Source organism: Haliotis asinina, chromosome 12, assembly GCF_037392515.1.
Source record: "Haliotis asinina isolate JCU_RB_2024 chromosome 12, JCU_Hal_asi_v2, whole genome shotgun sequence".
Lineage (NCBI taxonomy): Eukaryota > Metazoa > Mollusca > Gastropoda > Lepetellida > Haliotidae > Haliotis > Haliotis asinina.
In genome coordinates, this window is record NC_090291.1 from 27,056,116 (window position 1) to 27,074,492 (window position 18,377).

General features: G+C 38.5%; 1 protein-coding gene across 1 annotated transcript in view; it reads left to right on the top strand.

Annotated features, from left to right (window-relative positions):
* The first annotated feature begins 3,971 nt into the window (after positions 1–3,971).
* Positions 3,972–18,377, top strand: part of LOC137257598 (uncharacterized protein KIAA0513-like) — a 65,447-nt gene continuing 51,041 nt past the window's right edge. Inside the window, exons 1-2 of the mRNA XM_067794916.1 lie at positions 3,972–4,075; positions 5,641–7,051. Of these exons, the coding sequence (XP_067651017.1) occupies positions 6,009–7,051 (1,043 nt within the window). The 5' untranslated portion in view covers positions 3,972–4,075; positions 5,641–6,008. The remainder of the gene's footprint in view (positions 4,076–5,640; positions 7,052–18,377) is intronic.

Sequence of the window (18,377 nt, forward strand, 5' to 3'; positions counted from 1 at the left end):
CTGGAATGTGTGTAAATTTCATTCTATATCTATCTCACTAGTGTTTGATAATACTGATACAGGGGGGTTGCCAGTGATTCTGATTGCACACTGACATTTTGAGCAATGTTATATTTCAGAAAAATAGTTATTTTGAAACATTTGTTTTCTTACATGCAACATTTTTGCTATCTTCTTGCAATGATGTGTTTAGGTCAACTAGAGGTCTCCCCAGTGTTGCAGTCTTCGTACTTGCTCTGGAATATACAATGCTCCAAGCAAGTCTGTTCTCTGTCCTCTGCTCATTTTAGTAATCAAGTTAGCATCAGAATACTTAGTTTGAGGGACATGGTAGGGTTTCTTTTTCTCCTGGATCATGGTTGAGAAAACGAGATGATTCGGTAGAGAGGTCTGATTCCACATCATGCCACAGGTGGAGTGACTTGAAGAATGCGTATTAGGTTCTCTCTGTAAAGCTTTTTTTAAGATTTGTTGATAACTTCTGCTTAGACCCAAACACAAGTTGTACATATTGATGAATCATTGACGGATGGTGATGAATGAGTTTAGTGTGGGCCATCCTGTTTCCATCCCTGTTGTTAAGAAATCTGCATCATCATCTGAGTTTGGGGATAAATACAAACTGTGGAAATAATTTCTAAATGTCTGTTACACTTCATATCTTTCAAACGTCTATCTCACATGGCCACCAGCCATCCTGCTGACCCTACCTCAGGTTTGTAGCCAGTATTAATCAGAACATGACTGGATTTCGGTAGGCATGGTGTTTACCAAGGAAAGAAAGGGTTGTGTGTGGCTGTCATATTATGGGAAACGTGAAGGATACGTTTCCTAAATCCATTTCCACTCAGCACCTAGGGCATGTAGCACAAATAAATTATGTGAGATATCATATGTCTTCAAAATATCAGATTTATTAAAGATTCACAAATATTGTGGGTGATCCATTCACAGTCCAGCCCTAATGGAATCAGTTTGGGTGGATAGTTGAGACTTGTTAGTCTCAGACATTGATGTGTGTACTTTTAATAAGATATACTTGGGTTGTTTCATTAAGCAGTCCATTTTCCTGAAATTAGACCATGCCACTGTTTTTCACAAACACAATCATCCACTGCGCACTGTTGGAAATTACTGTTGCATGACTGAGTCAAGGACACTGAGTATTACTTAAAGATCAACTATATGTTTGGATTCACAATAGTGTGTACAATCAAACATGGTAGTGTCGAAGGTGAAAGGGCATTCGTAAGTACTTTGATTTCTTCACGTTATCCTGATTAATAAGGAATGTGCAGGGAATACTTCCCAACAACTATAAATGTCAGTTTTGAGTATTGATTAGATGAGCTGTCTAAGTTCAAAGAATCCAGATATCACAATATCAAACATGATGCAAATCTTAGTAATTGACAAGAAACCAAAGCATTTCCAAAATCAGTGGAGATGAACTATAATGGTTAAATCAATGCACATCATATGTTATAAATGTCCCAACTGTGAAAATCAGTGTAAAGGTAATTTACTCTATGAATACAACAGTTTCCTAATGGCAGTATGAACAGCATGTAGTACAGACCAGGGCAGACTTGCACGAAGCAATCTTATCGCTACAGTGATTGTAACTCCATTTCTTCAACATAGGCTTAAGATAGTCGTAGCGCTTAGATTGCTTTGTGCACATGGGCCATGATATGTTATGTACCAAGGCTGCAGTTGAAATATTCCACCAACAGTGGTCACGTGACTTTAGAATGGAAGTAAGAATGTACATGTATGGATGACCTATTACGATCATTACCTGTCATATGGCAAGGTCATGTCAAATGGTAGCATCACTTTAGTCATAGGAAGAGTTATTGTTTACAATGTAGAGAACTCTATTTGTGTCCCGTCACCTTGGCTTGTGACTGGACATTTGACAGAAGTGCAAATAACTGAGATTGCATTAGCTTGAAACACCTAAATTTTGGCTGTATATTACATGTGTATTACTTAAACGACAAGTTTGCATGAAGATATTCTTTTTATTCTTTTTTGTTCTTTTTTGTCTATATGCAAATACGTCACAAACATATGATTTGGTATTCTCAGGGACATTTCGTCTCCTTGGATCAGCACTTTTTGTCAGAAGGGCAAAATTATTGTAAACTAAATTTTAAATTTGCCCCTTTTGGCAACATTACTAAACCACCATTCCCAGCTTTACTTTGTGTATGATTTGAAAGTGCACAAAAGCATATTAGTGAATACAGCTATTTCTCATCAAATCATCTTTGATCATTCTGAAATGTCAGTGATGGCCCTAGAATCACGTGAAATGTTTTGGAAAGTAAACAAACACAAAGTCAACTCTCTTCCATGTTACAGAATCTTAATAAAAAACCATTACATTTATGTCAGTTATGATATGCCTATCACATTATATATATAATTAAAACTCAGCCATGATACATGAATATGTAAATTGTCCATATATTTTATGGTCAAATGATGAAGGTCTTTGTTAGCAATCCCAAGTGTTGAGGTTAAATCATTTGAAAAAACAAAAATGAAAACAAATACTGTACTTGGAAGAATCCAGTTATTTCTAAAGTAATTACAGAAGATTTCAGGTTTTAAACAATGTAACATTTACTTCTGCATTGAGAGATCCATTCATCTTCTCATTGCATTTACCAGATGCCCAACATTGGTTGGTTGGTTGGTTGGTTGGTTGGTTTTACACCATAATATTTCAGCAATATCACCTCGGGGACACCAGAAAAGGGCTTCACACATTGTGAAAATATGTTTACTTGTACATAGGGAGAAGGCGACCATAAGCGGAGCTTTTGTGCTTAATCCAGGTGTCCCCTGGACAATAAAATATGTCTAGACCCATGTAGGGAATCAAACCTGGCCTTCAGCATGATCAGTGAATACTTAACCACTAGGCTACCCTACCACCCAACAACATTTGTTTGATATGCAGGGAAAGGATCATAGCAAGAATTAGGGAATAAACACTGATGTACTTAAATGATTTGGTTAATTAAACTAATTTTAACCAATTATAGTTTCACCCAGTGTGATGGCCTGACTGATGCACTCGTACACAATGACAATAGTACTCACAGTCTAAATTTAAAGCTAGCCAACCTCACTGGCTGGTACAAATTTGAGTAAATTACCATTATCTTGGTGTTTGGTCTGGATAGATGCATTTTTTGCTGGTAACATTTTGAAGTTACCAGGCCTGATATCTGGTTGGGTTTTGGGTTTATTTCATACTCTTGTTAAACTGAAAATGCAGATTGTCAGGATGGTTCTGATTACCTGCATGTTACATTTATGCATATACCACCCCTGAATCAGCATACTTAGTCTCTGCATAAAACACGTATACCCATGTCAGAGAACATACCATCAGACTGGTTGGGAGGTTATGTGTCAGCATTGCTCAACATATTTGACATTTTCTCTTGAGGCAAAATTTTATGAATGGAACGAGGAATAATCAGTCAATCTTCACAGTTTCAATTATAATATATGTTTTGTGTATCATGTATATATTGTGTCACGCAATATATTTTACTCTTTATATCTTTTGCGTTGGGACATTAGACAGTACATAATCATCTAAGGGGGTTAATTCTGGCCTCTTTACCTCAGAATCAAAGGTACCTTTTCAGCAGAACACTTCAATATTCCATATTAGCTGATGTTCAGTCTGCTAAATATGAGGCGAGTGACTTAATGTGAAAAAATATTTGTCCTCTGAAGGCAAGAGCTCAATAATATGAAAAGAAAATTCTGTTTATGGTTGTTTCCTGATAATGCGTCTGTTTATCAGTCTATGTTCACAAAAAAGTAATGAGAAACGTGAAGTCAGCTTACAGCATAGTTTCTTACTAAGAGATGGCTGTGTTACTTCATGTTTTTACCTGTCACAAGACATATATATTATATACTACTGTTTTCTGCTTCAGCCACAGAGAGGGATGTTATGATACACAAGCATGACTACTGAAAGGAAGGTGTAATGATGTTCAGCCACTGGGTTCAGTCATTCTGGGATTTACTCAGCATTCAGGTGTGGCTTACAGGTGATAATTATACATGTGAGATATTGTACATAATCAGGAAAGCATCCAGTATGTATTGCGGGTGTGAGACAATCTAGGGAGAAAGTTGAGTCTGTTGTCACGCAGACATGGGAGCCTCATCTTTATGAGGGAGCCTCATCTTTATGATGATGAAACACAGTATCTCAACCTAGATCTTGTGCTGCACTGCAGAAAGAATAAACGATCAAGGGTGCAAAAATCCAAATAATATTCAGTGTTAACATTCAGTTTGAAGGCCTGATAATGAAAAAAATTGTTTTAATTAGTATTGTAACAAATGGAAAGTATTTCTGTTATAATATGTGTATCCTTTGGTACACCTTGATTATTAAATATTTAACCACTGTATCATAGGGCAATGGGCTAGCTTGGCAGTTAAAGCCAAAGACACAAGTTTACTTCTTCACATTGGTATATTGTGTAAAGCATATTTCTGTTCCTCCATTGTGATATTGCTGGAATATTGCTAAAAGCAGCATGAAACCATGCCCACTCACTCTAACTGACATGTTTTAGATAGCTGTGATTTTTGGGGGGGAATAATGTAAATTCTGATCAGTCCTTTTTCAAAAAGAGGAATGGGGACTGAGCAGTAGGTTTCTATTATTTAAACAGTTTAATAGTTATGTGAGTTCCTGTATAGATAAATGATAAAGATTAATTGCTTGTAAGTGCTTCAGTAGAGTCCATTTGTTGTGTTCCCAGTCTGCAGGCCCCCTCATGATTAAGTCTTGGGTCAATCAATATTTCTACAATTGGCCAATTATGGAGTTGAAATGAATAGAACCAGTTAGCAGGTTACAGTTTCAGATAATATTTTGTTATGTGCAGGATTGCTTACAACACACTATACAATAATGCATTATATAATCTAAAATAAAAAATAAAAATATTATGTTAAAATATCAGTGTTTCAAAACATTATATTCAGGATAAAGACAATAACTCAAATATTGGTAAAATTACATGTAAAATATTGAATATTAAATATGATGTCACTTTGCTCTTTTCCCTGTGGAATTTGGAGAAAATCAATGCATTCCACATGGCCTTCACACAGACTATACAAGGTATTTTTTCATTTCCAAGAGGCTAGCAAGTCAAGTGGCAGGCTCTTGCTTGTCTAAATGTGGAATGGTGTATTGATTTCACACAAAGTCTGAAATTATATATAAATGAATCGATATACAAGTAGGAAGCTCTCAAATTGTGCTGATTGCAATGCAGGTATTTCCATCCACTTCCTTAAATTATTCATCAGAAAATATCCTTTTCTCTCCCCACTGAACAATGTTCCGACCTACAGTGGCACTTGGTGTTTCAGCCCATGCTGAAAACATTATCTCAGTAAATTATCATTCCCAATTATCCCCGGCTTATTTTATCATATGATATAACCAAATAGGACAAATTTCCCAACTGGGGTATTTGTGGTGGAGTTTTTGCCTAATGTATAAATACTAATGCCTTGCAACTGTATTGATTGGATGCTATCAGTGATGAGAAAGCGCCCCCTATTGTATATTCGCAGGCAACTGGTCGGCAGAATAAATCTTCACCAAGGCTGGCCTGGTATTGATTTGTGTTGAGGAACTAGCCAAGTCTGTGGAAGGTTGTGTCGTCTGCTGCTGCTGCTGCTGCTGCCACCAGTGTGATTAGTTGAAGCAGGGGGATGAGTAGGAGCTGACTCGCAGGCACATGGACCTAAATTCATGAACTTGACAGCTCTGGTACTGGTGTTGGTGAATCGGCACGGATTCTTGCCTCCCTACCCAACATTGCCATCTTGATTTCACTGTCTCCTTCAATTTTGCTAATTTCCTTCACAGGCTCATCCTATTCTTAAATTCTTGCATGAGTTGCTGAAAGTGGCGTACGTTTTCAATCAAGGAAATCAAAATGGATATTGGTTCAAGTGGTCGGCGGACGAGTGAGGACGATAAGAAATCACTCTCGTCAAGTTTTAGTGATGGAACCTCCAAATTCTTTACAACCATGATTGCCAAGAAGAATGGACTTTTCAGTGATATGTCATCCAAGTTTGACTCCCTGATGAAGAGTGGGGCGAGCAGTAGTGCGAGTAGTGAGAACTCCAGTCCTGCTTCAAGCCCACCCCCTCGCACCCCACCCCCACGACCACCACCCATCACCAACACACATCGGTCACTTAGTTTCAAAGGGCTGAAGGAGCGAGAAAATGTGGCTACCAAAATGTCTTCTGGTGATTTCAGACGCTCGCAAAGGGCAGGAAGTTCGTCTGGTTTTTCTGATACAAGTTCAGTTGATGAGCAGTTTACAATGGATGGAATGAATGTAAGTTTTGATGAACCCTTATATAATCAACGTGAGGTACCAGCAGGTCACAGTTCAGACAGTGGCTCCAGGTCCAATGATGGGAGGCAAGAAAGGAGAGTTATACCGGTTGCTGCACCTGATTCAAGAGATGAAACAGGATATGGGGACTCAGAGGGACCTTCGGCCTCTGTCTCTCCTCTCAACAGTCAAAACTCAGAAATCAGAAGTGAACACCGCAAAGCTCCAAAACTTACTACAAAACGTAGATCAAGCACGGTTGATGAGATGCTGTTTGATGATTATGTTGAACCAGAAGTTAATGGGGACTCTGTATTTTCTGATCAGATGGCTGCACCTGCAGGCGATCTAATGTCATTTGACCATGAAGTTGCTGAAGGTAGAGGTAAATATCCGAGTCAGAGTAGTGCTGACTCATCTGAGCCGGAATATGATACTCGCAATTATGCTATGACAAGCATGGACTCTTCAGATGCTGAATTCGGAGGTGTGCAACTTCATCGCTCACAATCCATGGGGTCGGAAAAATCTTGGAGCTCAAATTATAGTGTTGACAGCCAACCAGATGAGATTACATTGGAGTGTATGGAGTTTATGAAAAGCTTCGTGGATAAAATGTTTAATATCAAGTGAGTACCTTCAGATATTTGTACTTTTAAAAACTTTTCAAAGAAGTTACTCTTTACTACATGGACCCTGTAAAGTATATATTTCATGACATTGTAGTTTAAGTTTGAAGTATAACACATTTTTGACATGTTAATGTGCATATGTGACATATAACAATGTATTTTTAATGTTATTTGACTTCACAGCTTATGCTCAAACCCATGATTGCTAACTGTAAGCTGTTGGTGGTTGTTATTAAGTCAGTTATTTGCAGAATAGTTGCTGGTTGTGATTTGTGTTTGCCATTGTGTGTTCCATCAGTTTATCTGTGGACATTCATGTTGTGTTTGAAGACAGACATACAACCATAACTGTATTGACAAGGGACATATTTATACTCATAGATATGCATAATGGAAAACCTGTTGCAAGCTATCTGTATTCCAGATGATTAGACCTATGCAGTAAGTTTGATCAGATTTCCACCTGTACGCCCATCTGTGACCTATTTGTGAAAGCCTGAAGGTGATGAGCTTAGTGAGGTGGCTCTATGACTAAATCTTTAACTGATGACTATATCTCTGAAGGGTGTAGTCAGACCACTCCACCACCATGCAATGCGGTCACGGTCTGCCTCAGGACAAATCTGCTCAGTATCTACACCATCTATATTCAGAATAGTCATAGTGCCACCTTTGTATTGAAGTGACTTAGGTATTATAAGAGGTCATTGAATTCCATGGAACATTGTTTACAGTATAATGTACACATATATAAGGCCAGACATATATCCATTTAGTAAAGTATTCCCAGGCTTGAATTTGAAGAAAGGAAAATAAAATTCAATTGGGAGGTATTGTCAGATGCATATATCAGATTCAGTAAAGTAATAATTACCTATCACAGTGAGTAAAGTATTGCCAGATATATGTCACACTGAAAATGAATAAAGTGTGTCACACTAAAGTACTGCCAGACCAGAGAAATGTATTGCCAGACATATATCACAGTGGGTAAAGTATTGTCAGACATATATCACAGTGGGTAAAGTATTGTCAGACGTATATGATAGTGGGTAAAGTATTGTCAGAAGTATTTCACATTGACTAAAGTATTGTCAAACATATATTGCAATGAGTGAAATATTCCTAACCATAAATCCATTTAGTAGGATATTGCGAGAAATATTGAGTAAGGTATCGTGAGGCGTATATTCCCCTGAATATTGTATTGTCAGACATATAGAGCATTGACTGAGTATTGCCAGACATGTATCACACTGAGTAAAATATTGCCATGCAACAGCTTGCTTTTAAAGGAGACATGTCCCCACAGTCACACCCTTCATGCTCTCTCTACTGCCATGAGAAGACTTCCAGGAGAGAGCATATCCCCAGTTCCCTTGTCAGTACACAGTCACACCCTTCATGCTCTCTCGACTGCCATGAGAAGACTTCCAGGAGAAAGTATATCCCCAGTTCTCTCGTCAGTACACAGTCACACCCTTCATGCTCTCTCTACTGCCATGAGAAGACTTCCAGGAAGAATCATGTCCCCAGTTCCCCTGTCAGTACAGTACACAGTCACACCCTTTATGCTCTCTCTACTGTCATGAGAAGACTTGCAGGAGTTATCATGTCCCCAGTTCCCCTGTCAGTACACAGTCACACCCTTCATGCTCTCTCGACTGCCATGAGAAGACTTCCAGGAGAAAGTATATCCCCAGTTCTCTCGTCAGTACACAGTCACACCCTTCATGCTCTCTCTACTGCCATGAGAAGACTTCCAGGAGTTATCATGTCCCCAGTTCCCTTGTCAGTACACAGTCACACCCTTTATGCTCTCTCTACTGCCATGAGAAGACTTCCAGGAGTTATCATGTCCCCAGTTCCCTTGTCAGTACACAGTCACACCCTTGACCCCAATGTTTGGGAGGATTGTGTATTGTCACATTGCTGACAGTCCATTAAAGCAACCTTCACATGCACCCCAGGGTGAGGGAGGTGCGTGTGTTGTTGTGTTGTGTTGTATGTTGTCATGTTGCTGACAGTTCTGTAAAACAACCTTCAGTTGCAACCCAGGGTGAGGGAGGTGTGTGTGTTGTGTTGCTGACAGTCCTGTAAAATAATCTTCAGTTGCACCCTAGGGTGGGAGAGGTGTGTGTGGTGCCATATTTTGTTTTTAGCAAGTTACTGGTACATATATTCTTACCCTACCCTACAAACACCACTGTTCGTATTACCAATGAATACCAATTCATCTTAATATTACTGTAAACCATTCTTATTCCAAAAATTGCAAGTTGGTTGTGGATGTTTGTAATCCATTCATATTGCATGTTTCTTTTCCAATCACATTTGAAGTAAGGACTAATAATAGCTTGGTTACGTTGAATGTGTTATTGCTATCATTATGTTATTATTGAATCTGAGGGTGGTGGGGTGGGATGGGGTAGCCTGGTGGTTAAAGCATTCGCTCGTCACGCTGAACACCCATGTTCGCTCCCCACATGGGTACAATGTGTGAAGCCCATTTTCTTGTGTCCGCTGCCGTGATATTGCTGGAATAGTGCTAAAAGCGGCGTAAAACTTAACTCACTCACTCACTCTATCTGAAAGAATGGTGACAGGCATTTAACTTATGTAATTCACCTAACAGAAGGTTTGCTTGTCATAGGAGTTTAACCTGTTATTTGGACCATCATGAAATACTCAAGATATTTGGGTGACAGATTCCATGACAATACAAATGTAAAATTGTGTGAATGTTTAATAATTGTTATGCTCTGGGGATCACAGTGATTCTAATCTTTAATAACCTTGAATGTCTCTTCGATGTCAAAGGAATATTGCCATTTGTTTCAAAGTGGGACAGTGGGAAATGCTGCTCAACAAACATTTTGTGCAATTGTCATGCACTAATATCACTTCTATGGTCATAGTAAATTCCTTCTATGATAAATGATGACGCTTTAGGTTGGTACCATTTATCACACTTCCACAAATATGTCTTTTTACATAATTAGTTATGAAACTGTGTGCTGATCAACCAAACCACATGTTTCCTTGATCGTCAGTGATATTCAAGCATCCTTGCCTGCAGCAGCTACAGGGATCAATTATAGGTAGCACTGAAATCAGAAAAGGTTGTGCATAATTTTGTTGATAGCACAATTACTGCTGCAAAATTAATTATGTTAGGTTAACATCAGCTATTTAACTGTAAATTTATGGTTGTGGTATCACTAATAACAGACTGATCCTGAGGGGGTGCGGGTAGGTGGTGCTTGGGGAGGTTGAAGTTGAGGAAACTGTTAGTTTCATTGGAAATACAGCACAAGATGGAGTCAAGTTTCTATTCTGTGTTAGATATAGTAAATTGCTGAATGATTATATAATGGAGTGAGTTTTTCACTTGAATATATCCATCAATCAAGCCCTGGAAGGATAAATCCTTATTTCTGTTTCATTCATCTAAGCAAGTTTCTGGACAGACACTCTCTCCCTCGTAGGGAGTCTACCGAGGGTTTTTTCATCTTTCCCCAAGGAGTCTCCAGAAGGCTTTTCCTTCTTTCCCAGGGAGTTTTCAGAGAGATTTTTCTTTACCTTGTAGGGGGCATCCAGAGGGATTTTTCCCTCTTTCCCGGAGTCTCAAGAACGTTTTTCCTTCCTTCCCATGGAGTCTCCAGATGGTTTGTAACTTCTCTCGGAGGGTGTCTCTAAAAGGTTTTTTCTTTCCCTTCCATGGAATCTCAAGATGTTTTTTTCACTTCCCTGGAGGGGAGTTTCCAGAAGGAGTTGCCTTTCCTGGCAGGGTGATGCAACAGACGTTTTTGTGGTCCAGGTGGCTGATATTATGCAGGGTTTGGATGTGCTTCAACAATTTGACAGGCATTCTCAATACAAAACTTTGGAATTTTGTAAGATGAAAAAGCAGGTAAGAAAATCTATAGTGGAACATTTTATGATGAAACTATTGGACAGGGAACTCGCATCTCCTGGAGAGTTTCATGGGTTTTTTGGTACATGATGTATCAGGACTCATGAGACTTGTTTTGTTGTACTTTTGTAGGGTGAAGCCATAGCCCATGTTCAGTTGTCACCTTCAGAGACTTCAGATCCAGCTGCTTGACAGCTTTGTGGTAGTGGATCCAACAAAAACAAGAAGAAATATTACTTCAGTTGCTGAAAACAAATGATTACTTTTATATTCTTGTGCTCCAGCAGCTAACTCTGTCTGCCCTCTTCAAGTTGTCTTTATTACACTGATTTACGTTAAGTTCTAAATACCTTTGTGGACAAAGCAATCACTGTGAGTCATGCCCAGAATTGGTCTTGGCTGCCCCTGAGACTTGTTGATGGAGCTGTGTGATAACTGAACCACACCTTTTGTCTCTAGACTAAATTGATATTTCATCCTGTACAAGGACCACTCAGTCGCGGAAGAATTCAGGATAATGGCACTGAAGAGTAAAAGAGACACTTTCAGTGTTCCTGTTAATCTGTGATCAGTTTTGTTGGAACTGACACTGCCAATCAGCCAGACTTGACACTTTCTTCCCAATTTGATTGTGACAGTTTGCTAATGTAATCATAAAGGTCAGGTGACAGTGGATAATGATGACACTCCACCAAACTGCTTTCATTATGATGTCCAGTCACTTCAGCATATTCTATCCTCTTTTGTGCTAATTGAGAGTTTTTGCGTGAGAGCATGAGACTAATAGTTCTACAATGTGATTCTCTGTGACTTTCAGCTATTATTACCCTGTATTCATCTTTCAGTATTTGCCACGATTCCATTTTATTTCATTGATGAATTAATAGAATGTATTTCTATTGTTAAAGCTTACTGAGTGAATGGATGCTATTTCATGTTTCCGTTACCAGTAATACAGCTATGGTCAGTGAACCTAGCACAGGCTAAGCAGTGATAATCAAGATTGCACTGCATGATTCACAGTGTCACTGTGACATCAGCCATGCCACCGGGAAAGCAGTTGTTGTGATTAGTGACTTCCTGTCTGAGTGTTCAGTTGTTTGTCTACCATTCTAGAGCACACCAGCTTTCAGTAATTACATCATATTTTTGTATAACCCAAACATTCAGATTTTACTATCTAACTCAAGTTTGCTGTTCTCAAACTATTTACCCCAAAAAGTAAATTTCAGTGTAAGTATTACAAAATCAAGACCAAGGATTTATGTGCCAGATACACATTCAGATACATAGCCTTGCCACACAGACATGGTATCTTGAGCTCTTGACCATTCCTTCGTGTAAGGACCTGCCATGAGGACATGGTACCTATTGTCCATTCCTGGATATAGGCTGAAACACACATTCCACAAGGACATGGTATCTCTTGACCATTCCTGGATGTAGGCTGAAACAGACACCTGCCACAAGGACATGGTACCTCTTGACCATTCCTGGATGTAGGCTGAAACAGACACCTGCCACAAGGACATGGTACCTCTTGACCATTCATGAATTGATCCTGAGACAGACACCTGCCACAAGAATGCATCACCTTTGGGATATGCCATGGTATAGTCACTATCGCATTCCAGCATAACTGGCTCAGTTTCAGGAAGTTCTGGAAGCTAGCTTCTCATTCAGCCATGATCAGTAGGTCAAGAAACATGTAACTGTGTAGCTTCTTAATCCTATGATATTGGATAGACATTTAAAGGGAACATTTGGAAAAAGCATTTTCTGTTCACTGTTCCTTCATCTCTTGGTTTTTAAGCAATTATGTTTGAAGAATGAATGGGTTTATCAGGTTTGACCTTTAAAGTGTTCCGTCCAGGATGGGACTGTTTCACACAGTAGCCATAAATAATTCACCCAAGTTGTTTGTTTCTTAACATGGATGCTGCAGTAATATATTCCACAGTGTTGTTTCTCCAGGAATGTGCTTGGTTTTAATGGTGAAAACTTGTAGGTGAATGACTCTAGTTATTTAGTTACAGGGCAGAAGGCATCATTTGTCTTCATTGTTTCTCCATTGTGAAAGTCAAACTGTTAAGAATTATTGATTCAGGACACAACAAATCAAATGTCCAGTCTGGTCATTATATGTCACCTTGATGACCTTGGCACATTCACTTGAAATATATAAGCAGGTGTTCACGTGTTTATGCTATGACTTCAAGTACATTTGGAGCATTTAATGTCAGAGCATTTGCATCAAAATATTATTTAGTTTCATCATAGTGACTGCCTGCAGGACCCATCTCATGTTACTTCAGAATACCTCAGAAGTCTTGACATATGATAAGCCTACACTTGCAGTGCTGCCATTGGACCAGCAACTCTGCTTGTGGAATAAGACAGGCAGAGTCAACTCAGTGGGTTCTCCTCAGCTCCAGAATTGTTGACACACTGTGCAATAAATAAACTAAATAACAAACATTGGTCCAAATATGCCAAAGCGTTTTTAGTAAGATAAAGTGGAGCAACAGGATTAGGTTATGTAATTCAATACAGATTTGCTGATTGTCTATTTCTGATGACTGATCATAATAAGGTAATATACTTTGGTTGTTGTTCAGCTTATCTATGGAACATATCATTTTGATAGCCAAGGGTCAAATTTGGTGTAGTTATTCATTAATCTAATTCATTCAATAATCATTTTTGGGTATTTTCATTATGTAGTACAACAACAACTGTTTCAAATATAACCAGTGTATCATTTTAGTTTTCTCATATCTGGTATACAGATGGTCCAAATCATATGCATGTTACACATGAAGCCATCACAAGATATCAGACATAAGATTCTCTCAGCACCATGTGGAACCTTTGACAAGTGGAAACAGCGACTGACAAGACCCAAAGCATGGAATTCAATCTTCAACTCATCAACGAGCAAATATTACTATGTCCAATCCATATTTTCCACATCTCGTTGAACCTTTCTACAGGATGAAATGACACCTTTGGGACACCTCTTGATAATTCAACCTTTGCTGTAGACACTGATTAACATTTTCATATAAGAGACCATGTTTGGAGTTTTTTGAATGAAGAACTACCTCATCATTATGTCAGTTATGTTTGATCCAATGATCGACAGTCAACATTTTCATGTACTAAGGCATTTAGGATACATAGTTGTATTTAATTCCATGTGAAACTCATAGTCCAGTCTGGCAAAATCTTACTATAATGAGCACGACTATATGTGTGTGTAGTGCACAGGTTACCACATCAGTTTCAGGAAGTATTAGTTAACAGTTTCAGGTTAAGTATCTTGTTTCATTTCAGATTAACAAACAGCTGATAGCAAACTTGATCAGTGAAAGTATGAATTGTGTGGACAGAACGTCAGAGAACATGATGATTTTTAATTTGAATCCTGTATTATTTTCAATATTGGATGCTCAGACTGACAGTGTATGTTTGTGTGTTGATGTATATTATTGATCAATAAATCATCAATACCTTATTGTCAGCACATATCATGTACTACCCCTTCCTCTTCAAACACACCCGATGTACATTATTGACAAATGTTCCCCCCCATGGTGATTCTGGCTTAACATTGGTACCTAGCAACCTGCAGTTATTGTAAAAGGCAGCCAAATTGATTTGGTGATTAGGCATGGTGATTTCAGAATGTCAATCAATTTATTTCCAGTGCCGTTGGTCATCGTTCACAATATTAATCACTGCATTATCTGTTCCAGGATGAGTTATTTATAGACAAATGACATTCAGAATATAACTGAGTATGGGAGATCAGTCCAAGTGTGTTATATGGCTTCCTAGTGATGATAAACCAATCAGTGCCTGTGTGTTAGACTGCTCCCTTAGTGAAGGTAAAGTGATAAGTGCCTGTGTGTTATATTACTCCCTAGTGTAGGTAAACTGATCAGTGCCTGTGTGTTAGACTGCTCCCTTAGTGAAGGTAAAGTGATAAGTGCCTGTGTGTTATATTACTCCCTAGTGTAGGTAAACTGATCAGTGCCTGTGTGTTAGATTGCTCCCTAGTGAAGGTAAACAGATCAGAGACTGTGTGTCAGATGACTTCCTTGTGAAGGTAAACAGATCAGAGACTGTGTGTCAGATGACTTCCTAGTGAAGGTAAACAGATCAGAGACTGTGTGTCAGATGACTTCCTTGTGAAGGTAAACAGATCAGAGCCTGTGTGTCAGATTACTCCCGAGTGAAGGTAAACAGGTCAGTCTAAGTGTGTTAGATAGCTTCCTGGTGAAGGTAAACAGATCAGTGCCTGTGTGTTAGATTGCTCCCTAGTGAAGGTAAACAGATGAGAGACTGTGTGTCAGATGACTTCCTAGTGAAGGTAAACAGATCAGAGACTGTGTGTCAGATGACTTCCTAGTGAAGGTAAACAGATCAGAGCCTGTGTGTCAGATTACTCCCGAGTGAAGGTAAACAGGTCAGTCTAAGTGTGTTAGATAGCTTCCTTGTGAAGGTAAACAGATCAGTGCCTGTGTGTTAGATTGCTCCCTAGTGAAGGTAAACAGATGAGAGACTGTGTGTCAGATGACTTCCTAGTGAAGGTAAACAGATCAGAGACTGTGTGTCAGATGACTTCCTTGTGAAGTTAAACAGATCAGAGCCTGTGTGTTAGATGACTTCCTAGTGAAGGTAAACAGATCAGAGCCTGTGTGTCAGATTACTCCCGAGTGAAGGTAAACAGGTCAGTCTAAGTGTGTTAGATAGCTTCCTTGTGAAGGTAAACAGATCAGAGACTGTGTGTCAGATGACTTCCTAGTGAAGGTAAACAGATCAGGGCCTGTGTGTTAGATGACTTCCTAGTGAAGGTAAACAGCTCAGAGCCTGTGTGTTAGACGACTTCCTAGTGAAGGTAAACAGATCAGAGCCTGTGTGTTAGATGACTTCCTAGTGAAGGTAAACAGCTCAGAGCCTGTGTGTCAGATGACTTCCTTGTGAATGTAAATGGAATGTTTGTCTAGGTAAAGAAAAGTGTGTGCCTGTTACTACCTGCTTCCCTGAGTGATGTTCTTCATCATATACACAGTTAGTGATGTTTCCTGACCACGTGATTTACCAGAAATTGCTCAAAGATCTAAAACTGATTTACCGGATCAAAAGACAAAGATCAAAGTACCTTTGATCATGTTTCTGAACCAAATCTGTGAAATACTATTCAACTCCTAGAGTAAAGAACATGAAAGAAAATCAACAAAAAGTGTCAAAGGGATATTAGAAAATATAACAAACTGCATTTTGATGCTCTTATTATGTAGAGCAATGAACAGGAATGATAACTGTGTCATGTGATGTGAAATCTGTAGCAACTATTCAGGTCATCAGGGATTACTAGCATATCGGAAATATGTCTCATTTAACTTCCAAAGTGTATATTTAGTAACTAGAATTAGCTTCTGCTGGAAGACAGATTGGTACTCCTTGTTGACTATGAATCAGTTTCTCAGCCAAACGCCCCCACACCTAAAAACACCATTGAAGGCACTGGAAGACATAGAATCTGATTCGAGCAGTAGCTCCCGACTGATAACAAATCCATACACGATTGACCAAGCTGAGACCTCGTTACAATTTGGTATTATTGATGTATCGGTGGAAATGCTCATTATAAGATTCATGTGTTTGATGAATTGGCATGATTGGAAAACTGATGTTCATGATATGTTGATATTTATGTTGAATTCATGTTGAGACGTGTGTGGTTGTTATGACGACACTGAGTTTTATTTTGACAGCCTGCCGATCACGAGGAAAGTGTGTTGCATTAATGGATTTGTTTTACAGTGTTTCAACAGATGAGCTTACAGTTTTGATCACTTACTGTTTGGGTATGGACTGACCGAAGTTACAACACTTTCTTCTTCTTTGTTAAGTTACTGATATATGGTGTTGAGCAACAACTGTTGACCACACTCACATCCCTGCTTTGCCTCAGAGATGTCACAATATCATTACTGCATATAGCAATACAGTTATGCTTGTTCAGCCTGAAATTCTCTCATGTTGCCCAGTTAAAATGATTTAATATTCATTTAGTAATAGTTTAATTTGAAGGACAGGTTAGTCCAGAATCTATTTAACTGATTTTATTGTCTCCCGCCACATGTTTAGAGCAAAGTATGGGATAGAGTATTGGGCTCTGTCTGTACGTACAAGTTGGAATATCTTAGGAACCGTTAACTAGATTCTTTTCATACTTGGTACCTTGGTTCATCACAGTATGTGAAAGGTTCAGTAATTTTCAAGGTCACAGCAACACTTTGAAGATTTCAGCACGTTAACCTGCATTTTAAGTTCGTCAGGAAGATATCTCAAGAACTGTTCACTGGATTTTCTTCATTTGTGACACCAAGCATTTTAAGAAGGGAAGTGGCAAGACCCAGCTGATTTTGGTGACTTCATGTAATTTTCAAGGTCACTGCAATACTTTAAAGATTTCACCATGTTAAACTGCATGTTAAGCTTGTCAGTTAGCTATCTCAAGAACCATTTACTGGGTTTTCTTTATATTTGACGCCAAGCTTCAGCTAGGGAAGGCGCAGGACCCAGTCAGTTTTGGTGACTTTCATGTAATTTTTAAGGTCACAGCGACACTTCATCAAATTAAGATTGTCAGAAAGATATCTCAAAAAAGGTTCACTGGATTTTCTCCGTAGACTTTCAAGACGTCTCTTGAATGTTTTTTGATAAGCAATTTCTTTATTACTATTTTTTGCATATTTCATACACCATGACATTCATGTCAAGATCAAAGTGAGTCTTGATAATAATTTTGTGTTTGAATAGCTACAGAGCAAAATATCAAGAGCGATTTACTGGTCATCTTATAATATGATCTTCACTTTCATTACTTTTTAAACTTGATTTTATAATTTGCAATGGGGGATTATGTCACCTTAGCGACAACTGCTTGTTTCATTAACAGTGGCAGGCAATACTGGCTTAATGGGTATGAAGCTGGGTCATTGCAGAACTTGATAAATATTCTATTTTACAAAATCAGTACAGCATTCAAACATAAATTAACCAAAGGGCACCATGTATCATGTTTACAGGGGTAAAATCACAGTCCATCAATACAACGTTAAATCTTAACACCTGAACCTTGTCTATATGATTAGTAATGGACCATGTGTCATGTTTACAGGTGTAGAAACAGTTCATCAATACATAAAATCTCATCATCTATACTTTGCTGTATGGTTAATAATTACAGTGGATCACAACAATTATACCTTGTTTGCAAGATTAATAATTACAGTAGATCACAACAATTATACCTTGTTTGCAAGATTAATAATTACAGTAGATCACAACAATTATACCTTGTTTGCAAGATTAATAATTACAGTAGATCAC